The following is a 16,035-nucleotide window of genomic DNA, read 5'->3' on the forward strand; positions in this document are numbered from 1 at the left end:
ATTGTCGCTTTTTTTGTTTATAGCGCAAAAACGAAAAACCACAGGGGTGATCAAATACCACCAAAAGAAAGCTCTATTTGTGGGAAAAAAAGGACGTCAATTTTGTTTGGGAGCAACGTCGCACGACCGCGCAATTGTCAGTTAAAAAGACGCAGTGCCGAATTGCAAAAAAAGCCTTGGTCAGGAAGGGGGTAAATCCTTCCAGGGCTGAAGTGGTTAAGGTACTGATACAGTCAGACTGCAATATGGATCATCCTGGGGTTGGGAGAAAAGATCTCTAAAAATAAACCTCAGCAAAGCTTGCAGGACTAGTAGAACAGAGGGAGCATGTGCTGCCCTGGAGGTCTGCTAGGTGGCAGCAGAGAGGCCTGAGCTCAGGCTGACAGAACAGAAAGGTTTGGAGTGTAAACATTGTCGTTGGTTTGAATGATCGAGAAGAAAAGACATCCCCTATGCCAGTAGGATCTGCCTAGTGAAGAATTAGGAGAAGACAAGGCCGAGCCGCTCACAGCCGCCCCCTGTCCCCGCACCGTCTCCTGCACTGACCGGCACAGCCATGTTACGGAGGATACTACAGATGGTGAGGAGCTGTGCACGTGAATGGCGCTTCCTAGAGCTGTGGGGGTGTGTATGTATGCGGCTGGGCAGAGTGGGAGCAGAGCTGGGCCCGAGCTGTGTGGCTTCATCTCCCGGGTCACATGACAGGGCAGACTGACTCCCTGCCCAGGCCTGTCACTGCATGGGCTCTTCTCTCATCAGTCATTGGACGAGGCCTGGGAGGATACACAGTGCTGGATGTCCATCCCAGGCCCTGCACCCCACAATAGATCTTCTATCATGGAACTCTCGCAGCTTTTTCACTTGTCTCTAGATGTAGTAATAGCGAAGGCTGCTTTCATTCCAGGAAACTTCTTTATCAGAGTAACAACCCTCCATAGGACAGTGCAGGGCTGGTGTTGTCACAATCCATAGGACAGTGCAGGGCTGGTGTTGTCACAATCCATAGGACAGTGCAGGGCTGGTGTTGTCACAATCCATAGGACAGTGCAGGGCTGGTGTTGTCACAATCCATAGGACAGTGCAGGGCTGGTGTTGTCACAATCCATAGGACAGTGCAGGGCTGGTGTTGTCACCCACTATAGGACAATTCAGGGCTGGCGTTGTCTCCCTCCATAGGAAAATTCAGGGCTGGTGTTGTCACCCTCCTTAGGAAAATTCAGGGCTGGTGTTGTCACAATGTATAAGACAGTTCAGGGTTGGTGTTGCCACCCTCCCCAGGACGATTCAGGGCCGGTGTTGTCACCCTCCCCAGGACGATTCAGGGCCGGTGTTGTCACCCTCCCCAGGACGATTCAGGGCCGGTGCTGTCACCCTCCCCAGGACGATTCAGGGCCGGTGCTGTCACCCTCCCCAGGACGATTCAGGGCCGGTGCTGTCACCCTCCCCAGGACGATTCAGGGCCGGTGCTGTCACCCTCCCCAGGACGATTCAGGGCCGGTGCTGTCACCCTCCCCAGGACGATTCAGGGCCGGTGCTGTCACCCTCCCCAGGACGATTCAGGGCCGGTGCTGTCACCCTCCCCAGGACGATTCAGGGCCGGTGCTGTCACCCTCCCCAGGACGATTCAGGGCCGGTGCTGTCACCCTCCCCAGGACGATTCAGGGCCGGTGCTGTCACCCTCCCCAGGACGATTCAGGGCCGGTGCTGTCACCCTCCCCAGGACGATTCAGGGCCGGTGCTGTCACCCTCCCCAGGACGATTCAGGGCCGGTGCTGTCACCCTCCCCAGGACGATTCAGGGCCGGTGCTGTCACCCTCCCCAGGACGATTCAGGGCCGGTGCTGTCACCCTCCCCAGGACGATTCAGGGCCGGTGCTGTCACCCTCCCCAGGACGATTCAGGGCCGGTGCTGTCACCCTCCCCAGGACGATTCAGGGCCGGTGCTGTCACCCTCCCCAGGACGATTCAGGGCCGGTGCTGTCACCCTCCCCAGGACGATTCAGGGCCGGTGCTGTCACCCTCCCCAGGACGATTCAGGGCCGGTGCTGTCACCCTCCCCAGGACGATTCAGGGCCGGTGCTGTCACCCTCCCCAGGACGATTCAGGGCCGGTGCTGTCACCCTCCCCAGGACGATTCAGGGCCGGTGCTGTCACCCTCCCCAGGACGATTCAGGGCCGGTGCTGTCACCCTCCCCAGGACGATGCAGGGCCGGTGCTGTCACCCTCCCCAGGACAGTGCAGGGCCGGTGCTGTCACCCTCCCCAGGACAGTGCAGGGCCGGTGCTGTCACCCTCTGTCTTACAGTGCAGCAGTGGTGTTGCCTCCCCACATATGACAACGTAGTGGAGGTGTTGTCCCCCTTTGTATGACTCTTCACCAGTCGTTTTGTTGTGTTCAGTGTAAAAATACAATACTGGTATTGTCACCCTCTTAATGACAATGCAATGCTGATGTTGTCATCATCCCAGTGACAATGCAGTGCTGATGTTGTCACCCTCCATAGGACAATGGAGTGTGTGTGTGTGTGTGTGTGTGTGTGTGTGTGTGTGTGTGTGTGTGTGTGTGTGTGTGTGTGTGTGTGGTCACCCCACATAGGAAAATGTGGTAGTGGTTTTATCATCTGCATGACTATGCAGCAGTGGTGTTGTCACCCTTGTCCTACAATGCAGTGGTGGTGTTGTCACCCTCCCGATGACAATGTAGGGCAGGTGTTGTCACTCTTACCATCTCTTGTCAGGCATATAACGTACTCAGCTGGTGTTGTGATCCTCCTTGTGACAATGCAGTGCTGGTGTTGTCATCCTGTGTTTTCAATGCGGCTCTGGCGTTGACACTCTCTGTCCTACATTGCAGTGCTTTTATTGTCACCCTCCGTTTTACCTTCTTGTCATACTTGGCTCCACTGTGTTTACTGTATATTTCATATATTTCTGCCCACCGGATACTACATCCAGCACTCTACTTCCGGTGCCAAGTCTATGGGATCTGTGGCTCTAATACAGGGTAGGAATGCTGTTGTTTACCCTCTATTACCTTTTCTCCTTTCCACTCACAGAATGCCTTTGTATTTTTTGAACCGGATGCAAGAAGTATTCTGAATGGACTAGGAGAATTGATAGGCAGTTACACAACAGTGCAGCTTCTGTGTATGAGATCCAAAGCTCTCGTCCATTCACAGAACACCTTGAGGTGACTTTATCAAAACTGGAGCAGGCAGAATCTGGATCAGCTGTGCATGGCAACTAGGGATGCACCGATACCATCTTTTTTTTTTTTTTTAACGAGTACTGATACTTTTTATTTTTTTTATTTAGTACTTGCTGATAACAATTACTGATACCTACCGCAACTGTTTTGTTTTCACTTCAGCTATCAGCAATGGAACAAATCATTGAAAAGTTATTTACAAATGAAATAAATAGATTTTGTTTTAAATGTTCTGCTTTTTCAATGTGCTATGTGTAAATATATGTTAATATATATGTGTAAAACATATTCAAACAAAACAAACAAACAAAAAAAAGTTTTAATTGTTTATCGTTTATAAAATAGAAGTGAACAAAAAAAAAAAAAGCAGGAAAATAATTAAATGGAGGAGAATAGGGAGTTAAAGTGGTTGTAAACCCTTACAAACCACTTTGACCTACAGGTAAGCCTAGATTAAGGCTTACCTGTAGGTCCAAGAAACATCTCCTAAACCTACACGGTTTAGGAGATATTTGCCGAAAGACAGGCATCGCTGTCTACGGCGCATGACCGCTCCAATTACCAGACTTCTTTAAAGTGGGAGTTCCGTCGTGTTTTTTTTTTTTTTTTTTTTGAAAGTCAGTGGCTACAAATACTGCAGCTGCTGACTTTTAAAATAAGGACACTTACCCGCCCAGCGCGCCTGCGATGACGGCACCCGAAGCCGATCTCTCGATCGGCTCTCGGGTGCTGCCGACGCCATCTTGGGTATGGGAATCAGGAAGTGGAGCCTTGCAGCTTCACTTCCCGGTTCCCTACTGCGCATGTGCGAGTCGTATTGCGCAATAAGGATGGTTCCCGCTGTCTCTGGGATGCGTGTGTTTCTCAGCAGACAGGGGGGGACCCGCAGGAAGTGGCGTAAATATCCGCAGATTCTGCGCATATCTATGCCGGAAGTGGGTGCAAATACCTGTACTGTACTGGGTTCCAATGAGCAGAAGCTCCACTTTAGGGTGGAGCTCCGCTTTAAAGTGGTTGTAAACCCTTTACAACCACTTTAAACTACAGGCAAGCCTATAATTAGGCTTACCTGTAGCTGCACTGGATATCTCATAAACTTGAATGATTTAGGAGATATCCCTGTATTTGCATGTGCCGACATCATGGCACATGCGAACTTAAGCCAACTGAAGCAATGGCACATACGTGCCACTTCTTCAGTTGTACTGTGCCGTTCCCAACGGCTCCTGCACATGTGCGGGAGTGACATCATCGCAGCTCCGGCCAATCACAGCGCCGGAGCTGTGATACCCAGAAGTAACCTCTGGGATAGATGTCGCCGGCAAGAGGGGGAGAAGAGGACGGCTGCGTGGGCTTCGCTCTTGGGTAAGAAATTCATAATGACCTAGTATGCTATGAATACTAGCTCATTATGCCTTTATCTTGCAGGTTGTTTTTTTTTTTTTTTTTTTTTCTCAAGAGGGTTTACAACCACTTTAACACTTCAGCTGTCAACTGGGGAGACCCACTGACAGCTCAAAGAACCGAGCCCGAAAGTATCTGTTTCAGGTATTGGTGCATTTGCATGAGTACTGATACTTGTGCAAATAATCGGTATCGGCGCAACCCTAATGGCAACCAAATACTGTTTTGAGCTTGTTCAGTTAAAATGGAACTAAACTAAACGTATCCTAAACGTTTTCAGCCAAGGAAACTGAGATTTTAGCCACTTATTCTACAGCCCGGCCGTCCAGTTCTGGGAGGGCATCAATGTACATCTGCCCAGAATCACGTTCCCCGCGCACCCCTTGGGGCTTGCATCCAGTGCATGCTGTGATTACTGTATCCTTCTGACGGATCAGGGTAAAGGGCCAATCACAGCGGCCCTTTACCATGTGATCAGTGTGTCCAATTACAGCTCATTACATGTAAACAGGCCTGCTGGTTATTGCCATTCTTTCCCTTACGCGCTGTCACAGCATGAGGCGACAAGAGACGGTAACTGGCTAGTGTGATAGGGGACGTGTACACTGATAATCGGGGCACTGATCATTAGTGTTCTGATTATCAGTGCAGCCCCAACAGTGCTCAGTTTAACCTATTCTTGCCCATCAGTGGTGATTAAATACCATAAAAGAAAGCTCTATCTGTTTCAAAAAATGATAAAAATTAAATATGGGTACAGACAGCGCTGAAAGCTGAAAATAGGCCTGGGCAGAAAGGGGGTGAAAGTGGTCAATCTGTGTTTGATGGTTTGACAGTTCAGTTGAGAACCCAAGCAAATGTGACAGTTAGCATTTCTTATATACCAGGAATATAAGTTTTTTATTTTTTATTTTTTTAAGCTGTCTCACATTGGCAGCACGGCCGCGTTAGCGGTGAAAAAAAATTCTTAACTTCAGCCCCGGAAGATTTGGCTGCTCAATGGCCAGGCCATTTTTTGCGATACTGCACTGCGTTGCTTTAACTGACAATTGCGCGGTTGTGCGATGCTGTACCCAAACAAAATTGACATCTTCTCCCCCCCCCCCCACAAATAGAGCTTTCTTTTGGTGGTATTTGATCACCTCTGCGGTTTTTATTTTTTGTGCTATAAACAAAAGAAGAACGACAATTTTGAAAAAAATACAATGGGGTCTATATACGAAAGGTAAATCCACTTTGCACTGCAAGTGAAAACTACAAGTGCACAGTGAACTTGGAAGTGCAGTCGCTGTAAATTTGAGGTGTAGATCGGAAATGAGGGGAAGCTCTGCTGATTTTATTATCCAATCATGTGCAAGCTAAAATGCTGTTTATTTTCCTTGCATGTCCCGCTCGGTTCTACAGCGACTGCACTTCAAGCGCAAATTCATGTGCACTTGTAGTTTGCACTTGTAATGCAAAGTGGATTTGCCTTTAGTAAAAAACCCCCAATATCTTTTCATTTTTGCTATAATAAATATCCCAATAAAAAAAAAAAAGAAATTGTCCTCAGTTTAGGCCGATAATGCATTCTTCTACATATTTTTGGTAAAAAAAAAAAAAAATTGCAATAAGTGTATATTAATTGGTTTGTGCAAAAGTTATAGCATTTACAAAATGGGTGGATAGATTTATGGCATTTTTATTATTTATTTATTTTTTATCAGGACTGCGATATTGCGTTGGACAGAACGGACACTTTTGACACATTTTTGGGACCATTAACAATTATGCAGCAATCAGTGCTATAAAAATGCACTGATTACTGTATAAATATCATCGGCAGGGAAGGGGTTAACACTAGGGGCAATCAAGGGGTTAACTGTGTTCCCTAGGTGTGTTCTAACTGTGGGTGGGCTGGGACTGAGTATGGGAGCAGGGAGATCGGTGTTCATACTTAGTATGAACACACAATCTGTCTCCTCTCCCCTGAGAGAACCGGGATTTGTGTGTTTACACACACAGATCCCGGTTGTTGTTCTGTCACGAGCGATTGCGGGTGCCTGGCAGTCATTGCGTGCATACCTACATCATCTTAAAGGGCCGACATACAGCTACGACGGCTCGTCTAGGGGAGCCATTCTGCCACAGTATAACTGCAGTGGGCAGTCAGGAACCAGTTAAAACGTGGAAAAATGCTAAGATCCGCAAATAAACACTATTGCAAAAATGTTAAAACATTGAAAGACTCACTGCAAAGCTACTGGTGTTTTTTTAACGTCCAGCGTGCATGGAGCTTAAAGGTGAGGAAGGTTTAGTTCCACTTTAATCGAGCAAGCTGATGACAGTATTTGGATGCCATGCACAGCTGCTCCAGTTTTAATAAATTCTCCTCTATATATTTTAAGAGAAGGCATTTTGTACATGAACAAGGGGGGAGTAAAAGGAGGGTAAACCGATTTCTTTGCAGTAATAGAGTACCGAAGTGGAGTGCTGGATGCAATATTCAGCAGTCAGAAATGAATAAAATATACAGTAAACAGGATGGAGCTTAGCATGTAATACATCTGACTAGAGGTAACTTATTTTTCCCTTTTATGAATATGTAAAGATGTCTGTGGCTTTAATTTCCCTTTCCTTTTTGCATGAGACAGCCGTCAGATGCAGATCAATACTGATCTAATCCAGAAGATATAAAGCATGCTCAGCCATACTTTATCGGAAGAGGAAACCAGCAAGGTGTCATAAGTTGTTCATTGATCGAGTTGCAGCAGACTTCTGCCCTGCTGCTCGAAGTTGAAATACATGGTCTGCTTGGGTTTTTGATGGATGAAATATAGTATTCTGCTAGGTAACATGGCCGCACCACTAGCTGTATTTTTCTCAGAAGCTGCATAGCATTATGAATATTTAAGTATAGGTGTCAGGGACAGTTCTGAGAGGCTGTTAGCACTTTACATATGGAGCAGTGTGGGGTACAGCTGTCAGCACACACAACCATTTAGCATGCAACTCAGCAAGCTGGATTAAGCAAGTAAAAGAGAATGTGTGTATGTTATCAGTGTGTATAGTACATAGGTGGGGCCTCTGACTCAGAGATAAGTGCAGCATTTTTTTCTAGTTTGCAATGCTGATATCCAGGTAGGTATTAAAAAAACATGTAATCCAAGGATATGTTCATAATAAAAAACTGAATTTTTACCAAGATTAGCATAAGTGTCTGAATCTGCGATATCAACCTCATGTAATAACACTCCAAGAGAGTCAGGCTGCATTTCTTTGCACAGTTAGGTCTGTGAGCATGTCTACTGGAAGGGGGAGCAGAAGGTGGATGTCTTCAACGTTGCTTGTTCATTCTCCAGTTGCAGACCTGGATTAAGTCGCACTGCTTAAAGTGGAACTCCAGAAATGACAACCCTTTTTTAAAACTTGCTGGTTTAAAGTGGTTCTAAAGGCTGAAGGTTTTATATCTTCATGCAGTCTATGCATGAAGGTAAAAAACCTTCAGTGTGCAGGCCCCCAAATACTTACCTGAGCCTGATCCCAATCCAGCAATGTGCACGATAGCCAAGGCTTCCTCGCTCCTCATTGGCTGATATGAAGCACCAAGAGCCATTGGCTCCCACTCCTGTCAATCACAGCCATGGAGGAGAGCAGGAGGCTAGTATGAGCTACGATCTGTGTATCTTATGGAAGCAAGCAGCTTCCTATGGGGGCACTCAACAGGGGGAGGGGTCCAGAGTAGGGCTGCAACTAATGATTATTTTCATAATCAGTTAGTTGACTGATTTATTGTTTTGATTAATCGGATTAAAACCTAAAAAATAAAGTAGTGTGTTGATAAAATTAGGTAATATGTAAAGTAAAAAAAAAAAAAAAAGACAATTTATCCTTGAATACCTATTGTATATGCAGTGGTAAATAGAAATAACCATCTATATGGTTATGGAACAAAATATCTAATCCAATCTGAGAATAACAAATAGAAGAAATACTATGTGCATATAGTATCTTACAAAAGTGAGTACACCCCTCACATTTTTGTAAATATTGTATTTTATCTTTTCATGTGACAACACTGAAAAAATGACACCTTGCAAATATTTTCACAGAGGTCTTTCAAGTGCAATTTTTTGGGGAAAAAAATGAATTAAAAAAAATTAGCCTATTTTTTTTTTTTTGTGTATAATGTGAAAAATTTTACGTCATGAGAATCGTGATTTTTTTTTTTTCTAAAAAAAATTGTGATTCTCATTTTGCCCAGAATCGTGCAGCTCTGTAACATACTGAAGCAGAGCATGATCTCCTCCCTTCGAAGACTGGGTCTTAGGGCAGTATTCCAACATAATGACCCCCAAACCCACCTCCAAGATGACCACTGCCTTGCTAAAGAAGCTGAGAGTAAAGGTGATTGACTGGCCAAGCATGTCTCAGACCTAAACCCTATTGAGCATCTGTGGGGCATCCTCAAACAGAAGGTGGAGGAGAGCAAGGTCTCTAACATCCACCATCTCTGTGATGTCATCATGGAGGAGTGGAAGAGATGGAAAATAATGGTGGCCACAAAAACACTTATACAAGCTGTACACTCACTACTTTAAATTGTGTCAAAGTGTAATTTTTCTCCATATTGTCACATGAAATTATATAATAAAATATTTACAAAAATGTGAGGGGTGTACTCACTTTTGTGAGATACTGTATGTGTGTTATATACACAGTTGTGCTCATAAGTTTACACACCCTGGTAGAATTTATGATTTCTTGTCCATTTTTTAGAGAATATGAATGATAACACAAAAACTTTACTTTCACTCATGGTTAGTGTTTGGCTGAAACTATTTATTATCAATCAACTATGTTTGCTCTTTTTTAAATCATAATGGCAACAGAAACTACCCAAATGACCCTGATCAAAGGTTTACATACCCAAGTTCTTAATACGGTGTATTGCCCCCTTTATCCTCAATGACAGCTTGAAGTCTTTTGTGGTATTTGTGGATGAGGCTCGTTATCTGGTAAAGGTGCCCATTCCTCTTGGCAGAAACCCTCCAGTTCCTGTAAATTCTTGAGCTGTCTTGCATAAACTGCACGTTTTGAGATCTCCCCAGAGTGGCTCAATGATATTGAGGTCTGGAGACTGAGATGGCCACTCTAGAACCTTCACTTTATTCTGCTGTAGCCAATGACAGGTTGACTTGGCCTTGTGTTTTGAATCATTGTCATGTTGGAATGTCCAAGTACGTCCCATGCGCAGCATCCTGGCTGATGAATGCAAATTTTCCTCCAGTATTTGATAATATACTGCATTCATCTTGCCAACAATTTTGACCAAATCTCCTGTGGCTTTGTAGCTCACACATCCACAAAACATCAGTGATCCACATCCATACCTTTTCATCATAGGCCTTGTTGACTCCTCTCCAAAATGTAGCATTTATGGTTGTGGCCAAAAGCTCAATTGGCCTCATCACTCTAAATGGCTTTGTGCCAGAAGGTTTGAGGCTCGTCTCTGCACTGTTTGGCGTATTGTAAGCGGGATACTTCATGGCATTTGTGTAGTAATGGCTTTCTTCTGACGACTCGACTATGCAGCCCATCTTTCTTCAAGTGCCTCCTTATTGTGCATCTTGAAACACCACATGTTTTCAGAGAGTTCTGTATTTCACCTGAAGTTATTTGTGGGATTTTCTTTGCATCCCAAACTATTTTCCTGGCAGTTGTGGCTGAAATTTTAGTTGGTCTACCTGACCGTGGTTTGGTTTCAACAGAACTCCTCATTTTCCACTTCTTGATTTAGAGTTTGAACACTGATGATTGGCATTCTCAATTCCTTGGATACTTTTTTTATATCCCTTTCCTGTTTTATACAGTTCAACTACCTTTTCCTGCAGATCCTTTCCACATGATTCAGAATCAAGAAACGTCAGTGCAGCTCTGGATGAAAGATGCAAAGGTCTGTCAGGAGTCCAGAAACTCATTGACATTTTATACAGCCACACAAATTACAAGCAAACAGATCACAGGGGGAGGATGGTTACCTTTTTTAATAGCCATTCAAACCCCTTTGTGTCAACTTGTGTACATGTTATTAGGCCAAAATCACCAGGGTATGCAAACTTTTGATCAGGGTCATTTGGGTAGTTTCTGTTGCCATTATGATTTAAAAAGAGTAAACACAGTTGACGTGATAATAAATGGCTTCAGCCAAAAACTAACCATGAGTGAAAGAAATGTTTTTGTTTTATCATTCATATTCTCAGAAAAATGACCAAGAAATCATAAATTCTGCCAGGGTATGTAAACTTATGAGCACAAATATATATATATTAGGGCTGTGGAAATTAACGATTAATTCCTCGACTAATCGTTAATTATTTTGATTGGTAGGCTGCCCGCCCTGGGGCCACTTTGGGCCAAGCTGTGGCTGCAGCGCAGCTCTCGCTCCCTCCTCCTCCACTGTACATCATACACAGTCTGCGGGCATCTCCCACTCTGTGTCTCTGAGCTGAGTGTGAAAACTTTGGCCGCGCTGTGAGAAAGGTCCCGCCCTCCTCCTAGATCAGCTTGTGTGATAGACAGAACACTGCGTCTATCACACGAGCTGATCTAGGAGGAGGGCGGGACTTTTTTTTCACAGCGCTGCCAAAGTTTTCATACTCCGCTTGGAGATGCCCGCAGACTGTGTAATCCAGGCACAGGCACTGACTATGGTGAGGCTGCGATTATTGGCACAGTAAGGCTGAGATTATGGGCACGGTGAGGTTGAGTTTATGACATGTGACGTCCTAGCCATGCCCTGCTATGTCTAGCTTCGGCCGTTGCCATAACAACGTTGCTAAATCAGCTGAAAGTAGTTGGATCTGTATGTGCATTTATAATTAATCGAAATTAGTAGATTAATTATATATATATATATATATATATATATATATATATATATATATATATATATATATATATATATATATATATAAAAAAATGTAATGTTCAAAATGGCACACATCAGACATTTTTATTTAAAGAAAGATAAAATAAAAACTTAAATGTTTAGCAGATTTTCAGACAAGATTGTAATATAATATGCATGATAAAGTCCCTCGTCATAGGCAGGTAAATTGATCCAAGCTACCTGCGCCTGCTGTCTCTTATACTGGCCATACACAAACACATTTTTCCTTAAAAAAAAATTTCATTTTAAAAATGTTTGGTCGATTTTTTTTTTTTTTTTTTTTTTTTTTTTATCGTTATTGGGGTCAAATTGACGGTCGCTTTTAAAGCGGAGTTTCAGGCTTTTACTGGGGGTGTGTGGATTGCTTCCACACACCCCCAGTGTCAGACACTTACTGACATGTATGAACGGCATACTGAGCTGTATGTGTGCTGCACTGTGTATACTGACATGTATGGAGGCTGCATATGTGTTGCACTTTATTTTCTGATATGTAAAGAAATAATGCATTCTGTATGCTGACCGATTATGACTCATCGATTATGAAAATAGTTAAGAACTATTTTCCTAGTTGACTATTAGTTGAGTTTGACAGTTAGTTGTTTCAGCCCTAGTCCAGAGCATCGGAGGGTGACCCAAAAAGAGGAGGACTGTGGCTGCTCTCTCGAAAACCATTGCACAGAGCAGGCAAATATAATATAAAATAATAATATAAATAATTTATGTTTTCTATTTTAATAATAATAAAAAAAAGTTACCATTATAAACCCTTTAAATAGGGTTAAGTCCAATGAGGTGTATGCCACCTAGTATTTTTGTTTAGCACTGGGAGTACAGCTATCGCTATTTTATTTAATCTAACACTAATCTATGAGGTACAGTTTTAGTTACCGTATTTATCGGCGTATAACATGCACTCCAAGTTTAGGAGGGAACTTAAAAGAAAAAAACTTTTAGGAGGGAAGTTTAAGGAAAAAAACTTACATTTAAATGCCCATCAATGCAGCCTTGTCAGTGTCATTTGCAGCCTTCCATTGCAGCCTTGCAGGCTTGTCTCCTTGCCATTTTAAAAATGGGGCCGCCGAGATACACAGAGCGGATGTCCTGTGTATCTTGGTGGCGCTCGTTCTTGGCGGCTTTTAGGTATTTTCGGCAGCACTCGGCCATTCTGGGCTATTTTCGGCCCTTCTCGCCTATTTTCGGCCGCACTCGGCCAAAAATAGCCAAGAACGGTCGAAAATAGCCAAGAATGGCCAAATATATCTGAGAATAGCTTAAAATACCTCAAAGCCTCCGAGAGCATCAGAAAAGGTTAGGAAGGCGGGGGATTGGCGTATAAGACACACCCCTGATTTCTCCCTGATTTTAGGGGAGAAAGGTGCGTGTTATACGCCGATAAATATGGTATATTTAAAAAACAAAACAAAAAAAACATTACACCACAGGTAACATTCTGAAACCGGACTCCATGGAAAGGACAAAATCTTCCCTTGCGGTGGGGCTGTCCCTGCACTGCAAAGGTTAAATGTTCACTTGAGGGAGTCAAGAAAAAAATAAATAAAAAGGGGCATGCAGCTGCTCAGGGCTGTACACATGCTTTGGCCAGGATGCTTTGTGGCCACAATGCTTTGCCGTCACAGAATGTGGCCCATTAAAGTGTATAGGGCTGTATCACAACTGCCCTATAACTGTGTTCAATACATATAGTTGCATGATAGTGGTTCATCCTTTTTAGGGTTAACCACTTGCTGACTGTCGTACATATAAAGACAGCAAATGGTTAGTTCATAGCTGCAGCCAAGATCCTTTTTTTTTTTTTTTTCAGCCAGCTATCTGCTGTTTTGTGAAAGTGATCCAGGCAGCTGATCACTTTTATATTGCTGTGATTAGTCCTTACCCCTCTCGCCACTATCCACCATGGTTCCTGGGCTCTCCCAAGGTAAGTGGCATGAACTGCTTCCCACAGGGGATATGGAGGAACATCTGTTCCCCCATCTCCTCGCTCACAGATGAACCTGGAAGCAATGAAGATTTCATCACTTCTGGTTTCAGATCTGTGCAAGAGTACCTGTCACCTGCCCAAAGCTATCACAAGGAGGCTCGTTAGCCCCTTGTGATAACAATATACGTAAATGACAAAAGGATTTAAAATAATTAAAAATAATTTAATAAGATTTAAAAGCACCCCGTCTGCCCGTACATACATGCAAACACGCCTGTAATTTCAGCACGTATATGTAAACAGTGATTGCATTACACACGTGAGGCATCGCCACAAACATTGAAGTGAGACCAATAATTATAGGGCCCTAATTCACAATTGACTCCAAACTGCCTGTTAAGGCATTTGAAACATCCCCTATGGACAAATTTAGGTACTGTAGATTATAGCCATTTGATGGGAGTGTGCCATTTTTAAATTTTTACATATTTGGTATCTATTTACTCAACACAACAAAAAATCATCTTTTATATTTTACCATAAATTGTGTATTATTTGTTTGTGTGCACTAAAATTCATTTTAGTGTAATTTTTCCAAAAAGTAGAGTTTTGCTATATGTGCAAATATTGCAACCACTGCCATTTTATTCTCCAGGACTTCCACTTTCAGAAAATCTGTAATGTTTGTAGTGTGCATAGAGCAGAGTACATGACTAAACCCTGGTTCACATTGGTACGATTTGACATGCGATTTGATATGTCAAATCGGCGGCAATTGCCGGCAATGGCATCATCCTAATCGATTTCAGAAAGTCGTTTCTGTACTACTTTTTGCGATTTTGGGCTGCGATTTACATTCTGACATCTGTACAGAAACCTTCACGTCTCTGAAATCGGGACTGACATGCTGAAGTGAAATCGGCTTCATTCCCGCAGCTCAGTGTGAACCTGGGCTTAAATTAACATGCACTGCTCGTTTCAAGCAAACCAAAGTGAGAAGGAAGAAGCGAGGTTCAAGAGCTCACAGAGGACATTGCAAGGAGGCAAAAAAAAACATTAGAAACCATGTCATGATTACTTGGCAATTAAATAGTGGATGTGTAAGAATTTTTTATTTATATATATATGTGTGTGTGTGTGTGTGTGTGTATATATATATATATATATATATATATATATATATATATATGTGTATGTATACACACACACACACACACACCTATATATTTATTTTAGGGGGGGGGGGGGTGAAGTGCCAGTTTTCTTTTTTCTTTTTACAACTTTTAACCTTTCAATTATTTTATTATTCTCTCCTTATTTTTATTTATCAGCCCTGTTTGGGGGGGGGGGGGTCTTTGGTGAGAGGAAAAAGAAGGAGCTGGTAAATGTCATATAGACAGATCGGGGGGGAGGACCCGCGGAGCACAGAGCGGCACCCGGAGGAGGACGGGACCAAAGGAAGACCTGCAGAGCACAGAGGGGGACCCGGAGGAGGACAGGACCAAAGGAAGATCTGCAGAGCACAGAGGGGGACCCGGAGGAGAATGGAGAGAGGGATGAGGACACCTGAAGCCAGGGGAGGACACTGGGGACATTCTGGGATGATTGGTGCGGCGGCACCCCCCCCTCGTATAGCTTTTCAATAAAGCAGCTGACAGCTACAGGAGGGAGAAGCGGCGGTCAACTGCTTTAACGAAAGGCTATACAAGGGGGGGGGTACATCGTACCCCCTACCCATTCACCTAAATAAAATAAAAGTGTCAAAAATAAACACACTGCACAGGTTTTTAAAGTATTTTATTAAAGCAGCTCCAGCTCTTCTCTTTCCGTTATGTTCCGTTCTTTTGCTGGGTCTTCTCTCCTCTCCGGTCCTTCTCCGCTATCTTCTGCTGGGTCTGTCATCACCCCATAATGCCTCCGGGTGATGACATCACAAGGGGCGTTTCCTCTATGTCATCGGGTGGCCCCTCCCCATGCCAATATAAGACGGTGCACCCGGCGGACCCAGCATTACATCTGGAGATCGTGTTGAGTCAACATCGGAAGAACAGGGAGAAGACCCAGCAAAAGAGCAGAAGATAGCGGAGAGAGAGGAGAAGAACTGGAGAGGGGAGAAGACCTAGCAAAAGAGCAGAAGATAGCGGAGAGAGAAGAAGAGTCGGAGCTGCTTTAATAAAATACTTTAAAAACATGTGTAGTGTGTTTGTTTATTTTTGACACTTTATTTTTTTATTTAGGTGAATGGGTAGGGGTACGATGTACCCCATACTCATTCACCTAGGGTTGGGGACCGTGATCTGGAGGCCCCTTGTTAAACGTTCCCCTTCAAGATTCTCAGCACACAAGTCGGATCATCTTGATCTGACTTCTGGTGAGACTTCTATTCAAATCAGTGGGCTCCCATAGGGAACCATTGATTTCGACTAGACAGAGAAACGCAGGTGAAAGCTAGCATGCCTAAACGGGTATTGACGCCAATGCAAAAAATAATCAAGTTTTTAAGGCCACTTTTTTCCTGACGTCAGTACTCGCTTTGCAGCTTGTTTTTTTAA

At 43.8% G+C, this 16,035-nt stretch overlaps 1 protein-coding gene across 2 annotated transcripts in view; it reads left to right on the forward strand.

Annotated features, from left to right (window-relative positions):
• Positions 1–395: 395 nt before the first annotated feature.
• The window catches only part of EEA1 (early endosome antigen 1), a 175,420-nt gene continuing 159,780 nt past the window's right edge, over positions 396–16,035 (forward strand). Inside the window, exon 1 of one of the 2 annotated variants that reach the window (XM_077470781.1) lies at positions 396–580. In XM_077470781.1, coding sequence (XP_077326907.1) covers positions 557–580 — 24 coding nt within the window. In that variant the 5' untranslated portion in view covers positions 396–556. The remainder of the gene's footprint in view (positions 581–16,035) is intronic. The other variant, XM_077470782.1, reaches the window with a different exon arrangement.

The sequence above is a fragment of the Lithobates pipiens genome, unplaced genomic scaffold (assembly GCF_037356315.1).
Source record: "Lithobates pipiens isolate NorthernLeopardFrog02 unplaced genomic scaffold, aLitPip1_a1.2 Scaffold_8, whole genome shotgun sequence".
Classification (NCBI taxonomy): domain Eukaryota; kingdom Metazoa; phylum Chordata; class Amphibia; order Anura; family Ranidae; genus Lithobates; species Lithobates pipiens.